At 40.5% G+C, this 22,888-nt stretch overlaps 1 protein-coding gene across 1 annotated transcript in view; it reads left to right on the forward strand.

Moving 5' to 3' along the window:
• The window catches only part of cacul1 (CDK2 associated cullin domain 1), a 119,245-nt gene that overhangs the window by 88,907 nt on the left and 7,450 nt on the right, over positions 1-22,888 (forward strand). Inside the window, exons 6-8 of the mRNA XM_072557324.1 lie at positions 1,648-1,737; positions 4,643-4,781; positions 14,299-14,342. Coding sequence (XP_072413425.1) covers positions 1,648-1,737; positions 4,643-4,781; positions 14,299-14,342 — 273 coding nt within the window. The remainder of the gene's footprint in view (positions 1-1,647; positions 1,738-4,642; positions 4,782-14,298; positions 14,343-22,888) is intronic.

Genomic DNA, 22,888 nt, shown 5'->3' on the forward strand with positions numbered 1-22,888 from the left:
AAATATTACTTGTGGACTGAGAGGTCTAGGGCATGTAAATATTATAATCAATAAGGTTGAAATTTTCCAAGCAGTAACAATAACTTGCCACGTAAGGATATTTGAGCAGAATACCAAGGGGGCTCTCCCATTTTTGTATTCAGCTTTTGTTTTGTGAGTGAGAGAGCTTATGATGCTAACATTGCTGGGCTAAATGATCCTTTTATTTCTTTATTCTGTTGTTGTATAAGCTTGAATTGGCTGTTTACTATTGCTGATGAATGCAAAAGCTATGAGCCCAAGCAGTAGTCCAGGATTGAGCACATCATTTAGACTGACACTTTCATTTCAGTGCAATACCGAGGGAGCATTGCCATCAGTAAGTATCGTCAGTCAGTAAGATATTGGACCAGCCCTAAAACATCCCATGACACTATTTAAAAGAGAGCAATGAGTTGTTCTTGCGTCCTGTCCAGCATTACACCCTCAACTAGCCGCACTAAAAACAAACATAACTAGTCACTTCATCTTGTTCGTTACGGCTTTTCATTGGACAGTGCTGTGAGCAAATTGGCCACTCCATTCGCCTGCAGAACATCAGTGTCTGCATTTCGCAATAATTAGTTTTTAAGCATTCTGAGGACTCTTTAGGGGTGTGATAAGTTCCAAAGTTAACAATTATAAATTGCTGTATAGAAATAAGATCACAATTTTTGAGTTCGGTAAGTCATATGAGCTGACTTTGATTCTACAAATAAAGGTGAACAAATTTTATTTCATAAAATGATGCGCATTAACTCAGGATTGAGTAAACATCTTGAAAGTAAAGATTGCCTCTGCTCAATACCATTTGGATTGTGTGTATTCATACAGAACCATATCCACCAACTGCAATAATGTGGTTGGTAGAGGTCCATGTCATATTAAATTTTTTATCTCAGCCAGAGGGTTTTGCATCTGCATGCCTTGAATTACCTGGCTCAGGTTTCAAAATGCCAACAGCATGTGTGCATCTGTTTTTTTACATAAGATTAAAAAGAGAACTTTAACAAGGTTCTATTTGGGTTAAGTTCTACTGGAGGCACTGCAAACTTTGACTAATATGAACAGTTTTCTTGGCAGTATTCTTTGCATTTGGTTTTAATGGACATGTACAGGGTATTTGCTTAATAAGTCAGGATCTGGCTGTTCTTTTTGTTGCCCTTCAGGACAACATGTACTTGAAACCACTTAATTTGGCATAAAATATAACTGCAAATTTAATTTAATGCCTAGTGGAAAAAAAACAAAAGAATTGCAGATGCTGGAAATTTGGAACAAAAACAGAAATGCTGGAAAATCTCAGCAGGTTTGGCAGCATCTGTGGAGAGAAATCAGAGTTAACGTTTCGGGGTCCCATGACCCTTCTTCAGAACAGGGTTACTGGTTCTGAGCACAATCATGGGGCCTAAAACATTAACTCTGATTTCTCTCCACAGATGCTGCCAGACCTGCTGAGATTTTCCAGTATTTTCTGTTTTTGCTGCAAATTTAATGCTTCCTGCTGTTGGCCTCCTGACTTCATTACTTTACAGAATATCGATAATGTGATTCAACTTAATACTCTCATTCAGCTTGAGTACTATAGCCCTTGTTATGCTTTATCTGTTTGTTCTGCTTCTATTTCAGCTTTACTAATAGAAGCTCAGTCAACTCCATTTAAAGTCACCCCTTCAACCATGGCAAATATAGTTAAAGGCTTATATACACTTAGACCTGGTAAGTAAAGAAAATGAAAAAACAATTTGTAGCATGGAAAACTCAATGACAAGTTGCAGTGGCATAGTGGTTATATTGCTGGGCTAGCCATCTGAAGGCCTTGACTAATGATTGAGATATGAAGTCAAATCCCCAAAATTAATGTAAGTGTATATATGAGGAAAAGCTAGCATTAGTACTGGTAACCTAAAAAGTAGCAACTGGTTCACTAGAATCTGTCAACATGGAAATGGGACAGAACAAATCTCTTCGACAAAATGTCTTGATTCTAAAAAAAACATCAAGATAGAAGCCTGTTATGGGCGATATTGATTTAGTTAAATGCATAGACTTTGCAGGAGAGAAAAATTTAAAGGTCTATTACTCATTCAAAAATACAACCAGATTTTCAACACAAATGTAGAAAAAGAGATGTTTTGTCATTTTGTTGCCTAGTTGATAATTTCTAACTGATTTTTTTTTGGTTTATGTTAAGATTTATTATCTAAAACAATTACATTAATTTACTTGGTGTCAGAATGTGCTGCTTTCTCCCTGTTGTTTCCCCCGATGAGTTTAGAGAATGTTTTGCCTGTATAACAGGACAAATCTTATGATAGTTTGTTTCTTTCATTCATTTATGTTTTTATTATCACAGGAATGTAATTCCACATTTGTTTATAATTATTATCTTTTAATGTCTGAAAAATTTTCATATTCTGATTCCCCAAGGCCCCCCTGTACCACGGCTATTTGAATAATAGATCAGGTTTCTCATGTTGCATATGTCAGTCAGAAGTGGAGCCAGGCATTAGTTGAACAGCACTTTGCAGTCTACTCCTGTATCTAAAATGGAAACATCAAGGAGGGAGATTGCTCTATCACTACAATTTAAATCCAGATATTTATATAGACCTATATTAACATTTGCTGAGTTATTGTTGCCCTTGAATTTTTAATCACCATCTATACCAAATTTAAGTATGCGGATCTTTAACTGTGATCCTTTTAGATTAGATTCCATACAGTGTCGAAACAGACCCTTTGGCCCAACAAGTCCACACCAGCCCTCCGAAGAGAAACCCACCCAGACCCCTTTCCCTCTGAGTAATGTACCTAACACTACAGGCAATTTAGCATGGCCAATTCACCTGACCTGTACATCTTTAGACTGTGGGAGGAAACCAGAGCACCCGGAGGAAACCCACGCAGACACAGGGAGAACATGCCAACTCCACACAGACAGTCACCCAAGGTTGGAATGGAACCTGGGATCTGGTGATGTGAGGCAGCAGTGCTAACCATTGAGCCACTGTGCCACTCCTTTAAAGGAGAAGTTCTCTTGGAAGCCATCCTAGTACAGGGTTTTCCAAACTCTGCATGCAGATGTAGTCCATTCAGTTGAATTTGGCACAATAATTGGGCAGAGGGCTCAAGAAAGCTTTGTGACTGTCCAACAAGGCAAGTATCCTCCAACTCCTGTTTGTCCTCCTGTACGAATTTGCTGATTAGTACCTAGAGGCACATCTTTCAGCAGCATGACCATTACTGTGCTTAACCATATAATTCAGTTGCTAGGATGAATGTTCATTTTCTCTTCATAAGGGTTTTCCAAAATGATGTGTCTACTGCCAGAAATGAATGCGTAGCTGGGTCATTTGATAAGCCTATTTCATACTCTCCTGGCCTTGTACACATCAGCTTAGAGACATCTTAACTACAAGTAACTTGATAGAGGGTGGTGGTGGGTAGAGGAAGAAGCATCTGTTGAAACACTGAAGTACAAATGCAGAAGTGAAAATGGATATAGATATAAGGGAATGGAAACACAAAGAGCCAATTAATTTCACCTTTTGGGATCTGTTTGTGCAGAATGAGGCTCATCCCTGAGTAGTTGCAACCCGTTAAAGATATGCGTTGTATATCAAACTTGGAAAGAAACAAAATAAAAATAAAAACAGAATTCCAGACTAATTACATCGTGCAAAATCCTGTCTTTGTGTCATGCAGATGCATTTAGTTACAGAGTAATTACTTTGTTCAGGTATTATTTATTTTGAATATTTAAAATATTTAATTGATAATTAAAATTATTTCTTATTTGATACTGTAGAACCCATGGGAATTAAGGGATTGTTGAAAATGTTCACAATGCAGTAACTTGTAACAAAGTATGTAAATATTTTTGAATATGTAGGTTTCAAGATTTAGTATCTGATGGATATTCATTTCATGTAAAATGAAGACTAAATGTAGAAAATTTCCTTTCTAATGATCCTGCTTTAAGAAGGCTGCCTTTCCTGTTCACTCACTGAATAAAATTGAATGATGCATTTAATTGAATTTTATATAAGTATTAACTTTAAAGAAACTATTGATGACACTTGGATCAAATAAAATATTTCCATTTGTCTCTCAACATCATGAATTTTCTAGTTGGCCAGTGGTAGCTGCTACTGACTTTCTGTGCATTGATTTTAATTAATAAACAGTGCATTTGCCACAGTTTAGATTTGAGATTATCTATGTTTTCTGATAATATAAATTGTACTCCTCATATTAAGACAGCCATGTAAAATGGAATTTTTTTTAGCTTTTATTTGCAATTCGAATTTCTGTAGTTAGATTGTTTTTCGCAAAGTGCTTACAATCATAGAGATGCTTGTATTGCTTGTGGAAATTTGTGCCAAAGGTGCCTCCAGTTTAGAAGGAGCATTTAAAGTTGAGTGAAATCTGGTGTATTTTTCATAAGATCCCATATATATTATTGTAGGGAGAGGTTATCAAATGCATATAAGCATGGGACAAAAAGAGGAACATAATTTTTAATAGTCTTTAGCCGTCAATTGCATTTGTTATAGCTGAATAAAAATACAGATATTGACTATCTTAGTAACCTTGTTTGTTCTATATATTATTTTCCCAGATTGGGCACAGCTGGCACCTAGTCTCTTTTCTAAGTTTATCCCAAATATCCTTCCCCCTGCTTTGGAATCCAAGCTCTCAGAATATGCTGCTCAAGACCAAAAACTCCAGCGAGAACTGATACAGAATGGCTTTGCCAGGTAAAATTTAGTCTCAAATTTGGAATTTACCTGTTTGGAACCTGTCGTTGTCAATATGACTGCTTATTTGTCAAGGGGCACAGTTGTCATTTGGTTCATCCATCTTAAAAGACCCTAAAATGTCGGAATGTTGAATGTTTTGGATCTCTCAGCATCTGCCTTCGTTATTTTGATATCGTCTATGGAGTACTTTGTATTTTGTTTTTACAGTGTACTATTTTATACGTTCTCAAACTCTTATTTACTGTGCAATTCCTTATTCCATGGCTATTTGGTCAGTCTTGAGTTGCCTCCTTAATTTAGCTATTTTCCTGTTAAAATCTAACTGTTCCACTACAGCTTCCACAACTGTATAGACTGAGTGCCTATCTTTACATGAAGGAAGTTCTTTAAGGATCAGGGGATCCACTGCCTGAACCACATTCATGCTGGCACATAAGCCACTAAACCTGTCTGCTATAACAAAACAGGTGAAGTTTTACATGAACTGCTTTGTGTGAAAGGTTTCTTTTGAGGTACTGAAATCTTCTCGGTCAGGAGAATACCTGCAAATTTATCACTGTGGAGAGGCTGCTTCACATGGCAACTACCTTTTATATATGTTTGATCAATTGAACAAGGCTCAGAAAACCTTTGAACTAAAAGAAAATTAAACTAAGCTTTGTGTTCTTAATAAGAAACTTCAAACTGAGGCCCTGAGAATGTTTACCTTGCCTATGCTGGTCAGATGATTACACCTTTCCTTGCAATAGCTCTTTCTCCTCGGCATGATGAGGTTTTTGACCAAGATTCTGCTAATGCCTGTTGTATGACTACACTAATCTTAATCACAAAATATTCAGAAGTTGTTCATAATTCCCTCCATTTTTCTGAAGAAGATCCATAGGTCCTCCTGCCTAGATGTTTGGTATTTACTGGATTCTTGGAGCATATTTATATGGAAAAGTACATATGCAAAACTCCTAAATGCTTACTACCTTAATACATTCCAAAACTTTTAAACTTTTTGAGTTGCATGTCTCACCTCACAGTGCCACATCTACATCAAAATTGTTGTTTTACATTTTTATAGTGCCATGTGATTTGATTATAGAGCTAAACCATTGCACACCAGGCCATAAATACAATGTTGAAATTGCTGTGCCATTAACAGATCATTATTCCAGCAATTTGCAATGCAAATATAATGTGGTGACAATGATGAGGTGAACAATTCAGCTAGCATCATTCACCACTGAATTTGTCATTGGAACAATTTCTGGCTTATTGTTTGCCTGGTTACTGTGTTAGCTTTTTCATTCTTGAAAATGTAGAACATAATTAATTCAAGTTGACTTTTGCAACAATCTTGGAGGCTAAAACTGCCACACCGGTGTAACAATACAGTTACAGGATCAGTTGTACATAATTGCCATGCTTTTTTGTATCACTGTCCTGCTGACGTATATGCAGTACAGAGGAACCTCTATTATCCAGCAAGATCGCAAGGTCTCGATGCTTGGCTAAACTATGTTATCCGGCATTCAATTATCCGGAATTCGATTAACCAAACGAAATATTCCCTGCCCCTGTCCTTTGAATAATCGAGGTTCCTCCATAGAACTAATTTTAAAATGGAACATTAGGGTACTTAGGGCAAGTAGGTCTGAACAATGAATGCTGACTCAGCCAGTGATAGCCATATCTCAGGAATAAATAATTAAAAACTTCAAAGAAAACTTAAAAATTGCTATTCATTACTGACCTGGCCATTGTAGCTGCTTCAAAATATATTTACAGGGAATTACTGACTTCCAAGAAGTGGTGATTATACTAGCAATGACAAAACTGTGTGTTTTTAGGTTCTGAGAAGCTACTAAACATATTTGGACCTCTTCACAGTAGACGTGTGTTCTATGGTTTACTTTTCTGTTATATTGTTATTAAAAATGCTCTTTTTGGAAAGAGAAATTAAAACAAACTATCTCTATGGGTAGATGGAAGTACAGGTGACACTTAATTGCAAATGCAAGTTCATATTTGTAAATGTTTTTCTGCTTTTACGCTACCATCTATCTAATCGATTGTCATTATAACTGCAGATTCAAAAATTAAGTTGCACAGGCTACCTGTTCTTAACAGCATACCATTTCAGAATTCTGTCTGTGGGAGTGCTCTTTCTTTAACACCTAACATCTTGTCATTTTGAATGTGGAGACATCACACACTGGAAAGCCTTCAAATAGTTGAAAACGTTAACATTTATTCCACAAGAAAATGCAAACAAAAGAAAACTACATTTGCTACTATGAACAAACAAGGACTACTTGTTTTTTGGACCACTAGTGTACAATTAATCTATGATTGGTGCTTCCTGCTCAGAGTTATTGGAAAACTCAGTCTGGCTTGTTGCGTCTTCACTCTGTCATACTGAAGGTAATATTCCTGTGTCCTTATCTTCCTCTTCAGAAGACTGCTGTCATTCTCCAGCTCTTCAGAGTTCCCTCTTCACTTAATTTGTGCAGAGCACTCTGTCTGGCTACACACAGGCACTATCCAAGAATCAGAGCCTCTCTTTGAAGGAACGGAAGCCTTTTTGTTGATGAAAGTTCCTGTATTATGACCCTCTCAATGTGTTGTATATAATATTTTTGAATCCTGCATCTGGTGGCACAGCCTACTCCCAGGCTGCACCACTGACCTTGATATGAAGCATGGTAGCACAATGGTTAGCACTGCTTCCTCACAGCGCCAGAGACCTGGGTTCAAATCCAGCCTCAGGCAACTGTCTGTGTGGAGTTTGCCTGTTCTCCCTGTGTCTGTGTGGGTCTCTTCCAAGTGCTCCGGTTTCCTCCCACAGTCCAAAGATGGGCAAGTTAGGTGAAGTGGCCATGCTAAATAATCCATTGTGTTTTGGGATGTGTAGGTCAGGTGCATTAGTCAGCAGTAAATGTAGGGGAATGAGTCTGGGTGGGTTATTCTGGAGGGTCGGCGTGGACTTGTTGGGTCAAAGGGCCACACTGTAGGGATCCTATATAAAAGAAAAGCAGTGAGATCTCTGAATTGCACCAGTAACAGTCTTGATATATTATAGGTTGAGGTTTGAGACATTCCACATAGATCCCAATGAATCCTTGGAAATAGCTAGTTGCTTAAAATTTTGATGCAGTAGTTATACAAAGGACCACTGGGATAGGATGGCAACCCACTCTTTCAGTACTACTGCAGCAGACGATGCTGTTCCACAATGGTGTCCGTGAACATCCTCGGTCTGTGGTGACAACACATCCTGGTCATCTGGAGGAAATAACATCGAAAACAGTAGACTCTGGTCCCCCTTCACCTTTTTCACATCTTGAGGGGACCTTTAACTGCCACATCGTCATGTGGAGGCTGTTTGGCAGCTGCTCAAGGTTGCTACGGATCCTGGATTTCCTAATTTCTCAGCCAGAGTAAGATTGATCTGCGGAACTCACTTCCACAGAAGGCTGTGGAGACATAAATCATTAAGTGTATTTAAGACAGAAGTAGGTTTGTCGTTAGTAAGAGGGTCAATGGTTGCAGAGAGAACAGGGTTGAGAAACCTATCAGCCATGATCGAATGGTGAAGCAGACTCGACAAGCCAAATAGCCTAATTCCACTTGTATGCATTGTATTTTATGGCCATACTTTTTTTCATCCTTGGTTTCTCCATGCTGTTGTTGCACCACAGCCACAGTGTGGTTGCTGTGGCTGGATCCATTGGTCACTGTTCCAATGAACATGGTTGGGGAATATCAGAAACAGAACAATCTTTAGTAATGTAGCCATACCATCTACATGTAATAGAAGATTGTAAGTCTGATAAGATTACTGATATCTTTTCCACCTATCCTCCATATAAGAAATGCAGTATTGCATAAAAGAGCAAGATGAGAGCCCCTTGTGCAGTCTGTTATCTTGGATTAACATGTTGAATTGTTGCCTTTGGATGCCACCTTCAAGGTCACCTGTAATCACTTGTTCACAGAAGCAACTGTGATCAATCGACAGTGACCAGTGACATGCTCAAGATTGCCTGTGACCAGGATTTGTCTTCTACACAGCTGGACACTGCATGCATTTTGGATGCAGGATACTATGCTTGTAGTTACTTTCAACCTGTGGTCTGTAAGTGTCTGATTAAGGCAATTTGGCCTTAAAGGGCATCGCATTTATTCATGAACAGAGCCCACAAGCTCAGTCAGAAAACAAAATAACTCTGCCCACTTGATATGGAAAGAGCAGTTTTCTGGTCCCATTGAGCATTTATAATTTGCTGGAGTATGGAAGTCAGTGCAGTCCGTATTTGGCATTGACCGTTTCAATCTTAGCCTGATCATCGAAGGAGCCCGTTCCCCCACATACAATAACTCATGTCTTCCAAGGTGTGCTCCCTTCTCCTACTCTTATCTATTGACCTACCCTTTTTAATATTGTTGTCTCCTATGCATGCCAACCTGCTGCCTCCAATCCCCACAATTACATTCCCCATTATCCCAATCACTGCAGTGACCCTGATGAGCTCCCCCCCCCCCCCCCCCCCACTTGACTCTCGTGTCGATCCCCAAAACAATGACTTACCACAACTCTCTAATGGTTACACTGAACTGGCAGAACTTGCGGTAGACCACTCCCCACACTGCAATGATATAGTACTCCTGACCCTGACTACCTCTAACAGCCAGTCAACTATGTCCAAGGCCCTTGACTGATGGGAGTCCTCCTTGACTTGATCAAGGACTATTCCCCTTAGACTTTGAGATGCGTACATTTGGTTGAAGCACGTGCTGTGTGTTTACTGCATAAGTTGCTGGCACATGGTGCCAGTATGATATTAATGGAGCAGGGTGCCTTACACCAACATGTTCATCCCTTTTGACTGATCCCTGCTGAAAACCATGACAAACCACCTATCTTTGCATCTGTGTTAAATGGCAAGGCAAGATGGAAATACTCTGAGCTTTAAGTTCTGAATGAGGTGGCCTGGTGCGAAATGACAAGGCATAGATGCTGTGAGCATCCAAGTATGCACAAAGTGAGTGAGTGAGTGCTATTGGGGCAAGTGAGGGTCCCTGAGGTGCAGCCTGCTTCAGTCCTGCTTGAGTTGGTTGGTTGTTCCTTCCTGAGTGCAAATCCCATTTCAGCAGAGATCAGTCAAAGGGATGAAAGGTGTCAGTGCATTCCAAAGTGCAACATTAAAGAACAGTTTCCTGAGTAAGTTGCAAATGTGCTATGATGATGTGATGATGTCTGATGTCAACCTCCATAGGTGGTGGGTGGTGGTCACCCATGGAGGGTAATATCGCTATCTAAGATGGAGGTCAAGAGAAGCGAGCAGCAAACTGGATCTGCCAGATATAAATCTGACTCTCCTGTTGGGAATTGTTACTGTCTAGATTCTGTCCAGTGTGGGAAGATATGAAGCTGCATATCTTTGAAGTGAGATTAGAATCTACGAATTGTAAATGCTGCAAATAAGCCTTTTTTCCACTCATGAGCAAGGTTCTCATTATTATCATTCAAATCTTGGTTGCAGAATTGGTCTCTCTTTATTTTTGAAGTTTTTTCCAAGCTTGCGGTATTTTTGCAACCAATTCTTCATTGTCCATGTTGTTCAGCGATTCAATGTTTTGACTCATACTTAATAACAGATCAACTCCCATGTATTTAGGTTAAAGTAAAATATGTAATTACAATTCAGGATTACTGGATTTGGTATTTGTGAGGATTTTGATTAAATTTGGGCTTTCACCGTTTTAAAAAGATTGTATTTTAAGTTATAACCACGATTCATTGTGTGTGTGTCTGTTTATGATGCATTTAAGAATTGATTGTGCTATGCAGTACTTATACAATCAAGATGATGCAGATTATGCAATGATGAGAACAAGAGGAGACTTTGTCATGTCAGACACCAGATGGGAACTAAAGACCTCCGTCCTTGTAATACATTTGAGTACTAATTTCACTGCTACTAGTGCTTGATATTTCTTTTCTTCTTGCATTGTTTTGACCGCTTTCACTTTTTAAATTGTTTTCCCTTGAGCCTTTTGCATCAATTAAATGTGAATGAATGAACAATATAACATTTCTTTATGACACTATTGTTGCTTAATGAGGATGCACCAAGCATCAAATTGTAAACTTGGCTTTGGTGAACATCATTCACTGAAATGAAATATGTTAGATTTTAAATCACACATCTTTTTCAATTGTTTATCCTCACAAATACTGTATTCTATTTCTCTGAAAATTCTAGCTCAAAAAGCAGTGCAAGAGTTTGAGAGGGGGAGGTCTAGCACCCCTTGGGACTTAAAGCACCGAGAGTATAAATGGATAAGAATGTTGTGTTGAATCTGGTTTAATAAATTCTTGGGATCAATGAGCATCTTGTATGCAATGTACAGTTGAATGTTCCAGGTTATTTCTCTTTGCCAGAGATGCAAAGCAATATTTTGTTGCTAAATAATTGGGAGGAACACTGGGATTGTATGATTCTGCAGCCTGAAATTCTGTCAACTTCAGTTAAGTACATTCTACTGTTGAGAGTAGAGATTTCTTACCCCCAGGTCATTTCAAATGTCCTGCTGGCAGGGTTTCAGCTTGAGGAAAATTGCCAGCAAAAACACCTGGTATAATAAGTAGTCAGGCAGATGGCAATGTTGATCGATGTGACACTCTTGGTCCAGCAAAGCTCTTTTCCTCCCACAGCTGTTGTTTGCAATATGGCGCATTCGTAAGCAGGTCATGCTAAGTTGTAGATAAACCACTAGCTATTTTAACAAGGTTCCTCTTCACAGTTCTCTATCTTGCTTTCCTCTTTCAAGGCCTTCCTTAAAACCTCTTCCGTTTTCTAGACTTTTAGTAACCTGATCTAATCTGGTTGGATTTGGAAATGGGAGGTGAGAAAAAAGCATTTTTTACACAACTGGTTTAGAATAGACTGCATTGAAATATTATGGAGGCAGATTCAATTGAGACATTCAGCAGAATGTTGGATGATTATTTGGACAGAAATAACTTGCAATTGTATGGGGGGGAATAGCAGGTGATTGGTATTAGCTAATGCTCATTTGAGGGGTCAGTTCAGAAATGATGGACTGAATGGCTTCCTTCCGCACTGTAACAATTCAGTAATTCTGTGATGTCATACTGTGTTTCATCATGCTCCTGTCACACACATTGGGCTTTTTATTGTGTTAAAGGTGCTAAAGGAATGTGAGTTACTTTGTTATTGTTTTTGTGGTTGTGAGGCTCATGAAACACTGTTGTGATTAGCTTATTTAGAAGGACTCAAGACCTTGCTTTAAAAAGCTTGCTTTTGCTAAAGAAGAGTTGAGGATTTTTTAGACAGCAACGTGAATGTTTATTTCATTGAAGGATTGCTAGTACATCATGGAATTGAGACAAAACTCAAGTAAAAAGTTATATACCTCCACTAAATGAATGCTGTCAAATATGTTAAAATGGTGTTAAATGACTACTACTTAGAATCATAGAGATGTACAGCATGGAAACAGACCCTTCGGTCCAACCCGTCCATGCCGACAAGATATCCCAAACCAATCTAGTCCCACCTGCAGCACCCGGCCCATATCCCTCCAAACCCTTCCTATTCATATACCCATCCAGATGCCTCTTAAATGTTGCAATTGTACCAGCCTCCACCACATCCTCTGGCAGCTCATTCCATACACATACCACCCTCTGCGTGAAAACGTTGCCCCTTAGGTCTCTTTTACATCTTTCCCCTCTCATCCTAAACCTATGCCCTCTAGTTCTGGACTCCCCGACCCAGGGAAAAGACTTTTTCTATTTATCCTATCTATGCCCCTCAGAATTTTGTAAACCTCTATAAGGTCATCCCACAGCCTCCGACACTCCAGGGAAAACAGCCCCAGCCTGTTCAGCCTCTCCCTGTAGCTCCAATCCTCCAACCCTGGCAACATCCTTGTAAATCTTTTCTGAACCCTTTCTACTTTCGTTCTTCACTCTGGAAAGAACAAACATAGCTACAGAATTCAGGAAAAGGGGCTGTGAGGAACTTGCACAGTTGGACATAGGAAATGGGGAGGTATTGGAGGATCTGATAGGCTTAACAGTGGACAAATCTCTGTCCCAGGTGAATTGCGGCCTGGGCCGTTGCAGGTGAGGCAGGAACTTGCAGGGGCTCTGATATAAATGTTTAATTCCTCTTTGGCAGACTAGTGAGTCTCCTGTCAGTATAGGGAAAGAATTGGAGAAAATTCTGAAGGAGAGAATTAATATCCACTTGGAAAAGAATGGATTAATTAGGATAGTCAGTATGGCTTTGTCAGAGGGAGGTCATGCCTAACAAATTTGTTTGTGTTTTGAAAATATGAGCAAGTTCAGTTGATGTAGTTTATATGGACTTTAGCAAAACTTTTGACAAGGTATCACATGGGAGACTGATGAGGTGAAAACGCATGGAATTCAGGGAAACTGAGTGAGTTGGATCAAAAACTGGTTTAGAAATAGAACACAAAGGGTAATGGTAGAAGGCTGGTGTCCAGTGGTATACCACAAAAATCAGCACTGGGACCCTAATTGTTTCTTTTATAATGTGGGGGCAATGTGAAGCAAGTTTGCAGGGTAGACCAGCCTCCCCTACACACACACAGTTTGTGGTGGGGTGAATTTGTACTTGCAGAATTACATTTTATTTTGCTCAAAAACTGCATAAATCCATGTAAGATTCTGTAAATCTCACTTTAGAAATAGAATCAGTCTGCCCTAACATTGGGACACAGACAGACTTTAACTTCACACCTTCAATGAGCTCAGGTGTGACACCCATTGTTAATCTTGAGAATGTAACTTTATATGTAAATCCCAGAAATTTTTTAAAGGAACCAAAACCAACATGGTCCTTCTAAAAGATGAAAGACTTCAGCTAATTTTTTTTTAATATTACATTCCATGACACTGCAATCCTGTCGCTATAAAGTCTATGTCTTATGATTCTGCTCCACAACCACCTGATGAAGAAACAGCATTTTGAAAGCTAGTGATTCCAAATAAACCTGTTGGACTGTAACTTGGTGTTGTGTGATTTTTAACTTTGTCCATCCCAGTCCAACACCGGCTCCTCCAAATCATTATACATGATCTTCTTTAGTAATTGAGATATATGAATCCAGTTCACAAAAGCAAAATGTTTGGGGCACTGGAAATCGCTTCCCCACTTCAACAATGTCAATAATGCTCGGCAAAATTAATAACTAAATATCGCAAACATACTCCATATACCAGGACAATGTGAACAAATGATCAGGAAAAAAAAACACTTGTTCGTGACTGATGTCATTGTCTTTTCTCAAAGACTAAACACAAGCTATTTTTCTCCTAGACTGCAACAGATTCCTTACAATGGTGCAGTCATGTTGTTATTGTAGTATATGTGTTTTTATTTCAATTAATAAAACAGCTTGAACTGTTGCAGTCCCAAATATGTGGAGATTTTAACTGTTATTTTCTACTTTCTCATTTATTTAGAGGGGATCAGTCGCGGAAAAGAGCTGGAGAGGAGCTAATGTTTAGTAAGTGATTTTGGTTTTGAAGGTGTTTTCTCCAAGTTTGTTCTCGTAACATTACAAACTATGCTCATTGAATGTGAAACATACTGTTTTAGAGTTTCTGCCAAATTCCATTAATTTTTGATAAATTTCGATATTGACGAGTTTCAGGAACAAATTACGTTCACCATAAATGGGGTTTTCACAATCTTTTGGCCTAGGTTAAATATACACTATGCTATCAAACAGCCTTTCGAAAAAACTGGCCATCGTTCCTAAGCGAACCACCAACCATCAGGGGTTTTCACTTTTTGTGACTGTTTACTGACTATTGAAGGGATTCTTCACTTTAAGCTTTTTTTAAATTTGTTCCTTTTAATGATCTGACCACTCCCCACCAACAAAACTGGTAAATGGTTCTGTATAGTTTATAAAACCCAAAAGAACTGCAAATGTTGTAAATCAAAAACAAAGACAGAAGTTGCTGGAAAAGCTCGGCAGGTCTGGCAGCATCTGTGAAGGAGAAATCAAAGTTAACATTTTGGGTCTGGTGACCCTTCCTCACGCCTTGTTATTGCATAGTCTGCCATTACACACTACCTACTGTCAGCCGCTTAACAGTCTCCATTGACAGCTATTCACCCTCCCAGCCAAATCGTTACAGACCCCTTTATCTGTCCAATTGTTGTTCTCTTTCTTCGACCTCTGTCCCTCCTTATCGTTTACTCCTTATTCCCTCCTATCTTCTGCATACAAACCAACATTTTCCTATCTACCATCAGTTCTGAGGAAGGGTCACCAGATCCAAAATGTTCTCTTCTCAAATGCTGCCACGCTTGCTGAGCTTTTCTAGTAACTTCTGTTTTTGGTTCTACATAGTCTGTATGTTCATTTTAGCTTTTAACTATTGAGTTTCTCTCAGGTGATGGATTAGCCATTAATAAAAATGTAATATTGTTATAAATTAATTTGTATTAATAAAGCTACAGGTTACTTAACACTCTTGCGTAATTTAAAGAATATTTACGAAAACCTATTATTTTTTTTTAAATCCTTTAAAAATGTTGCTTGATTGCAATGGACTGTGGAAGATTTTAGGTTGGATTTTTGTTTGTGGACTCTGATCCTCCTATTGTTATGGACCAGGGTAGACAAGCAGGAGGCTGGAAGAACAAGCAGCATCAGGAGGTGGAGAAGTCGACGTTTCGGATGTAACCCTTCCTCAGGATTGCATCTGCAGAGTTTGTTTTTGTCTCTAACATTGTTATGGACCAGGCCAGACCCCCTCAAAACTTTTCAAGAAGGTAGCCCAGACCCTATTTTCTAGTTGTTTTGAACAGGTATAAAGTGGATATTCTAGGAGTGATGCAACTGGTCAAAATCCCTTGGTTTCAAAAGAAACAGTATTTATTTACAGAGTACTGAATGAAATGCAAACAAAAGAGAACCAAATACAGAATAACAGCCTATCTGAAAACCCAACAGACTATCCCAACTTAATGCTGTTCCAAATTCCTGCAACAAACCTATAAATACGTGTTGGCAAAAAAGATAAAATCAAAGACAGGGTTTTACAAGAGAGAGAGAGATGGCAGAGAGATTCCATATAGGTGTTTCTTTGACCAGCAGCCTCAAAAAAAACTGACTGCTTTCTAAAAACCAAACTAAAACCAGAATAGAGCTAACCTGAGAGAACTGGCAACTCCACATTCATTATTTGTTTAAAAACTTAAAATCTTCTTCAAGTGGCTAAGCCCAGACATTTCAGAATCTGTGGACGGATTTCCGATAAAATCCATTCAATCCCAGAAGCCGTAGTACTGCTCTTTTTGTCGATGATATGGGAAACTCCCCAATTACCTCTTTGTTTTTGCATTCCATGGGACTGTTTGTCCACGTCCAATAGCATGGCCCAAGAAGGTGACTTGCGCTTTGGAAAATTCACTTTTAGCCAGGTTTATCACCAAGCCTGCCTCCAGAAGTTGATCACATAAATTTGATAAATGTTGCAAATGTTCCTTCCATGTGTGACTTCAAATCATCAGGTCTTCTATATGTATGGCACAATTGGGTAATCTGGAAATTACCTTATTGGTTAGCCTCTGAAATGTGGCTGACATGTTTTCCATATCAAATGGCACAACTTTAAACTGATACAGTCCATTTGACATTACGAAAGCTGAACTTATCTTCGCTCTTTCAGACAAAGGTACTTTCTTCGCTAGTACCCTCTGAGCAAGTTCAACTTAGAAATATAAGTTGTTTGTCCTACTTTTTCAACACTGTCTTCCAAACTCTGAATCGGATATGCATCAGTCTTTGTAACTGCATTGACTACGATAGTCTACACGTAACCGTACCATCTGGTCTTGATGCCATTACTGTGGGCGAGTTCCAGTTACTGTAACTCACTTCAATTATGTCGTCTTGGAGCGTACATTCAATCTCCTTTTGAACCTGTGCTCATTTTAGAGGGTTATGCCTATAAGGATGTTGCTTAATCGGAAAAGCATCTCCTATATCTACATCTTGCATTATACTAATTTCTATGCATCTCCCCGTGCGATAGCAATAACTCTTTCAGATATTTTGATTTTCCTCCAGAAGGTAACTCAATAATTTATCCCAGTTTTTTAACAACTTCCTCATTGTCCAGTTTAATTTGAGGAATGTCCAGTTCTTCCCTCTGTGTTGTAACCAATAACACAGTCTCCTTTGGCTTTCCTTCGCTGTCAAAATACCTTTTGAACATATTTACATGACACACTGAGATTTCTTTCTGTGTGGAGTCCTTATCAATAATTCATCTCACTCAATCTCCTTGCAACTTGATAAGATCCACTAAACCTTAATTTTAAAGGGTTCACCTAACATTGGAAGTAACACTAACACCTTATTGATGATAGCAAAATTGCAAGTTTTTGATTGCTCATCTGTTTCCCATTTCATTGTATGCTATGATACTTCTGAATGTTCCCAATAATTTGACATACAGTCCAAATATGTGGTCTCTGAATTCTGACACACCCAGTTTCTCCTTAATCAACTTAGTGGTCCTCTCACTTCATGCCCAAAAAGTAAATTCATATGGATTGAATTTGGTTGATTCATGTGGTGCATCCTTGATCGCAAAAAGTACAGACAGAATTCCCATATCACAATCATCTTGACTATCAGCCCTCAGCGTGGTCTTTAATATCTGATGCCACCTTTCTAGTGTTCCCTGCAACTTTGGATGGTATGCAGTCGATTTGCATTGTTTTATTCCTAAGCTGTCCATAACTTCCTCAGATAATTTTGATGTAAAGTTTGACCTTCGATCTGACTGTATCTCGTATCTAGTGAAAACTTTGAGTAATTCCTCTGTAATCCTTTCAGCTGTGACATTGCATAATGGAATGGCCTCTGGAAATCTAGTGGACACATTGTTAACAAATACTGATTCTCACGATGTGTTTGAGGGGAGGGTCCCGTGCAATCAACTAAGACTCTTGTAAAAACCTCCAAATGCAGGAATAGGTATTAAAGGTGCAGTTTTTATTACTGCCAATAGTTTTCCAATTACCTAACATGTATGAACTTTCTGGTAAAATTCACTACATTCTTGTGCAGTCCAGGCCAGTAAAAATGTTTTTGTATTTTAGCTTGGGTTTTTTCTTACTCTTAAATGACCCCCTACTGGTACCTCATGTGCTACGTACAATACCACCTTTCTATAAACCACTGGCAATACAACTTAAACTTCTGCCCATTTCGCATCTGCCTGATTGTGATGGTTTCCATTTCATTATTAAGACATCATGCTGAACATTGTAGCATTCAGGGATATATTCAGATTCCTTTTCTGTGTATGCCTTTTGATATAATTGGTTTAGTTTCTCCTCTTTCTGCTGTAACTCTGTTAATTTATGAGCTAAAGATGTCTGCTTTGTCATCCATTGGCTCCTGTTTTGTCTCAACCATTTGATCAAACCGGGTCTCTGCTAATTCCACTTCAACTTTCTTATCTGTCCTCTGACCCTTCTTGTTTCAGCTGGTGATTTTGTGACCTTGTTATCACACAGTTGAGAAAAATCCCAGGATATGTGTCCTGCAATAGTTCAGTTGCCTGAGTTTCCACTGGCTTTTCAACCACAATAGGCAGCACACCTACCTGTGAATCAACTATATTGTTAGCAAGGACAAATTATATTCCTAGAGCTGAGAGTTTGGCTAGTACTCCTACCACGACTTCTCCACACTTCAGTGGATACTCTAACATCTCTCTAAATAATTGAGTTCTTCTTTTCTTACTGTGAATTCCCTGTTACTAGCACTTTTGCGACAACAATCTTTAGACGTACATATCTCTTAGTCTTCCAACATCAAAGATTTAGAAGATCCTGTATCTCTTAATATTGAAAACTCTTTACCTCTGGCCTACACGAGTAAACTTTACCTCAGCAGGTATAAAGTTAAAGACCTGGCCCTTCCTCCTTAACCAACGTCCAACCAGCTTGTTCATTCTGGTGCAGCTTTCTCGCCTCCACTGTGCTTTCCATTACCACTCCAGCAAAATTCACTGGCTTATCCTGTTTTCCTACATCTGGCTTCCTAACCCACCAACACTGATTTCATGTGGCTACTTTGTTGCAGTGAAAACACTGGAGCTTTTTAACTTCTCTTTCCCCTTCAAGGGTTTCCTTTTTCCCTATGGTAAGTTATCCTTGTAATCTTCACTGAGGTTGACCTTTCCCTTTCCATGTGAGGATTTCTCTTTTCCCAGATTTTTGTCCCTCCAGTTGTAATTGGTTTTTAAGCCAAACTTTGATTTATAGACCAACTCATATTCATCAGCCATTTCAGCTGCTAATCTTGCTGTTTTAACTTACTGCTCTTCATGAGTTCTCACTACTTCAGGAAGGGAGTTTTCGAACTCCTGTCAAAGTTGCAACTCCTAAGTTCAAATTTTCTCTTTTATTTCCTTTCTTCTCTCTCTCTCTCTCTCTCTCTCTTTTTCATTTTGTTCTGCTCATGCAATTCATTCCTTGTCTTTTGCCTCTAACTCAAGCTGCTTCAATTTCAATTGAACTTTAGTCATCTCTAAAGATTCTGATGGTTTGTCTAGCAAATTTAAATCATGAGCTATTGCTGTAATTATGTCGCCTTTTATCACGGAAGGAGGCAGTTCCAACGCCAGGTTGTCCTTTTTCTTATGCCTCCAGTCACTTCTTCCACTCCCAGAAAAGTCTTAGTGACTGAAAGAGCCGTTGTTATCCCAAGCACTGTTCAAACCAACTGAAATCAACACCCAGATCAAAAGGCACTAACACCTACTACTCGCTGCCTTTGAGTCCAGAAACCCAATCCCAATTTGGAACTATAGAACAAATCCCACAAAGAGTCCCCAGTCTGTTATAGACCAGGCCAGACACCCTCAAAACATTTCAAGAAGGTAGCCCAGACCCGAGCGTTTCTCATTGGTTTGAGTCGGTGTATGTGGATAATCCAAGAGTGCAGCTAGTCAAAACCCCTTGCTTTTAAGCAAAACAGGATTTATTTATAGAGTACTGAATGAAACAAACAAAAAAAGAGCTGAATGCAGAATAACATAACATATCTGAAAACCCAACAGATTCTCCCAACTTAATGACGCTGTTCCTGTAACAATCCCCATAAACACTCCTTGGCAAGAAAAGTAAAATCAAACACAGGATCTTGCAGGAAAGAGAGAGAGATGGCAGAGAGATTTAGCATGGAACACCTTGTTCCATGTAGCTTTTTTGTTTAATTTCAAAAATACTTTATTCATAAAATATTTTGATGATCTGTACAATTGGTGCCATTCATAGGCGCACCTTGCATTTCTTTATATACAGAGATCGGAATTAATCATTCTGTACGGTTACATATATTTAGCTGAGGCACCAGCGGAGCCCGCTTACTGAGTGGGCCCCCTGTGCTTCTTTGGCAGACAGACGTTACACGGTGGTCTTTCCCCACTGCTCCTTGGCAGCAGCTGCCCCCAAGCTTCAGCGTGTCCCTCAACATGTCGTCCTGGACCTTGGAATGTGCCAGTCCGCAACACTCAGTCGGGGTCAGCTCCTTCAGTTGAAGATCAATAGGTTTCGGACAGACCAAAGAGCGTCTTTGACTAAGTTGATGATCCTCCAGGCACAGTTGATGTTCGTCTCAGTGTGCATCCCGGGGAACAGACCGTAGAGCACGGAGTCCCGCGTCATGGAGCTGCTCGGAACGAACCTCGACAAACACCACTACGTTCCTCTCCAGACTTCCTTTGCATAGGCACATTCCAGAAGGAGGTGTGTAACAGTCTCGTCCCCTTCACAGCTGCTTCAAGGGCAGCGTACGGTGCGGCAGAGAGACTGGGCCTGCATAAAGGATCTCGCAGGCAGAGCCCTTCTCACCACCAGCCAAGCCATGTCTTGGTGCTTGTTGGAAAGTTCTGGCGATGAGGCATTCTGTCAAATGACTTTGGCAGTCTGCTCAGGGAACTGTTCGACAGGATCCGCCCTCTCCTTTTCCCGAAGCGTCTCAAGGACACTACGTGCTGACCACTTCCTGATGGAATTGTGGTCAAAGGTGTTTTTCTTCATAAATTTCTCTACGAAAGACAGGTGATACTGAATGGTCTATCCTTCGCAACACCGGGGACAGGTAGAATCTCGGTACATATTGACACTTGGTGTTTGCGTACAGGGGATCCACGCACAGCTTGATGCAGCCACACACAAAGGTGGCCATCAGGGTGAGGGTGGCATTGGGTGTGTTTTTTTTTCCCCCATGCCCAGCTCTTTATATATCGAGTCCCTTCGGACCCTGGCCATCTTTGATCTCCATATAAAATGGAAGATGGCTCGGGTGACTGCGACGGCACAGGTTCTGGGAATAGGCCAGACCTGTGCCACACATAACAACACTGACAGTGCCTCACACCTCCTGATGGCCAGATGTTTACCTGCGATGGAGAGTGACCGTAGCTTCCATCTGCCCAGTTTCTGCCTCACTTTCCTGATACGCTCCTCCCAAGACATGGCGCAAGCCCCAGCCCCTCCGAACCAAATACCCAGCACCTTCAGGTGGTCAGAGCTGAAGGGGATGGAGGATTGGTCAGCCCAGTTCCCGAAGAACATGGCCTTGCTCTTGCCTCGGTTGACCTTGGCCCCGAGGCCCGTTCAAACTGATCACATATGCACATGAGTCTGTGCACGGACAGTGGATATGAGCAGAAAACAGCGACGTCGTCCAAGAACAGGGAGGCCTTAACCTGTAGGCCCCCGCTGCCAGGATTAGTCACCCCTCTCAGGCTCGCATCCTTCCTGATGGACTCAGCAAATGGCTCTATGCAGCACACAAACAAGGCAGGAGAGAGAGGGCAGCCCTGCCTGACTCCAGATCTGACTGGGAAGCTATCTGATTCCCACTCATTGATTGAGACTGCACTGACAATGTTGGTGTAGAGCAGTCTGATCCAATTATGGATTCCCTCTCTAAAGCCCATTTTGGAGAGAACATCTCTCATATACGTATGTGATATCCTGTCAAAGGCTTTCTCCAAGTCCAGTCTGATGAGGCAGGTGTCCAACCCCCTGTCCTGCACATAGGTGATTGTATCCCTGTGGAGTGTGAGACTCTCGACGATCTTCCTGCCCAGTACAGCACAGGATGGATCACCGATCCCAGAGCAGACCTGACCTGGTTGGCGATGACCTTTGACAAGATTTTGTAATTCGCATTCAATAGTGAGATTGGTCTCCAGTTTCTGATTCATCCCTTTCCCTCTTCCGCTTGTAGATGAGGGCGATGATGCCTTTCCTCATGGATTCACTCAAGGTACCTGCCAGAAGCATACTGACATACATCTCCAGCAGGTCCTGGCCAATTAAGTCCCACAGAGCAGAATAGAGCTCAACCGGTAAGCCATCACTTCCGGGAGTTTTATTCTTTTCTAAGGACTCGAGGGCCTTGGTCGCTCATCCAGAGATAGCAGGTGGTCCAGCCTCTCCCGTGTTCTGTCGTCTAAGACCTCCGTGATAGAGGACAGGAACGACTGGGAGGCCGCGCTGTCGGTTGGCTTTGAGTCATACAGACTGGCATAGAAGGATTTGCTGATCCTCATGATGTCAGCCTGAGCCATCTTCTTCCTTCAGGCTGCTGAGCACGGAGCTGTCTGTGCACCTTCTGGAAGAAGAAACGTGAGCACGTTTTGTCCTGCTCCATGGAGCGGACCCTGGGCTAGAAGATTATCTTGGAGGCCTCTGAGGCAAAGAGCGAGGCTTACTGGTCCTTCACTTCATGGAGGTCCTCCGTGACATTGACCCCCATCATCTGCAGCAGGAGCAAGTTCTGCATACTTTCCTAGAGTTGGGATAGTTTTCCCCGCCTCTCTCTCACCTCCTGAACCCCTTTGAGGATGAAGAACCTCTTGATGTTCCCTTTTACTGTTTCCCACCAGTCCGCTGGAGACTCGAACAGGGGCTTCATAGTTCTCCAACCTGCGTAGTCCCTCTTGAGCTCCTCAATGTTTCCTGGGGTCAACAGCTTGGTGTTCAGCTTCCACGTTCCCTTGC

The sequence above is a fragment of the Chiloscyllium punctatum genome, chromosome 38 (genome assembly GCF_047496795.1).
Source record: "Chiloscyllium punctatum isolate Juve2018m chromosome 38, sChiPun1.3, whole genome shotgun sequence".
NCBI lineage: Eukaryota > Metazoa > Chordata > Chondrichthyes > Orectolobiformes > Hemiscylliidae > Chiloscyllium > Chiloscyllium punctatum.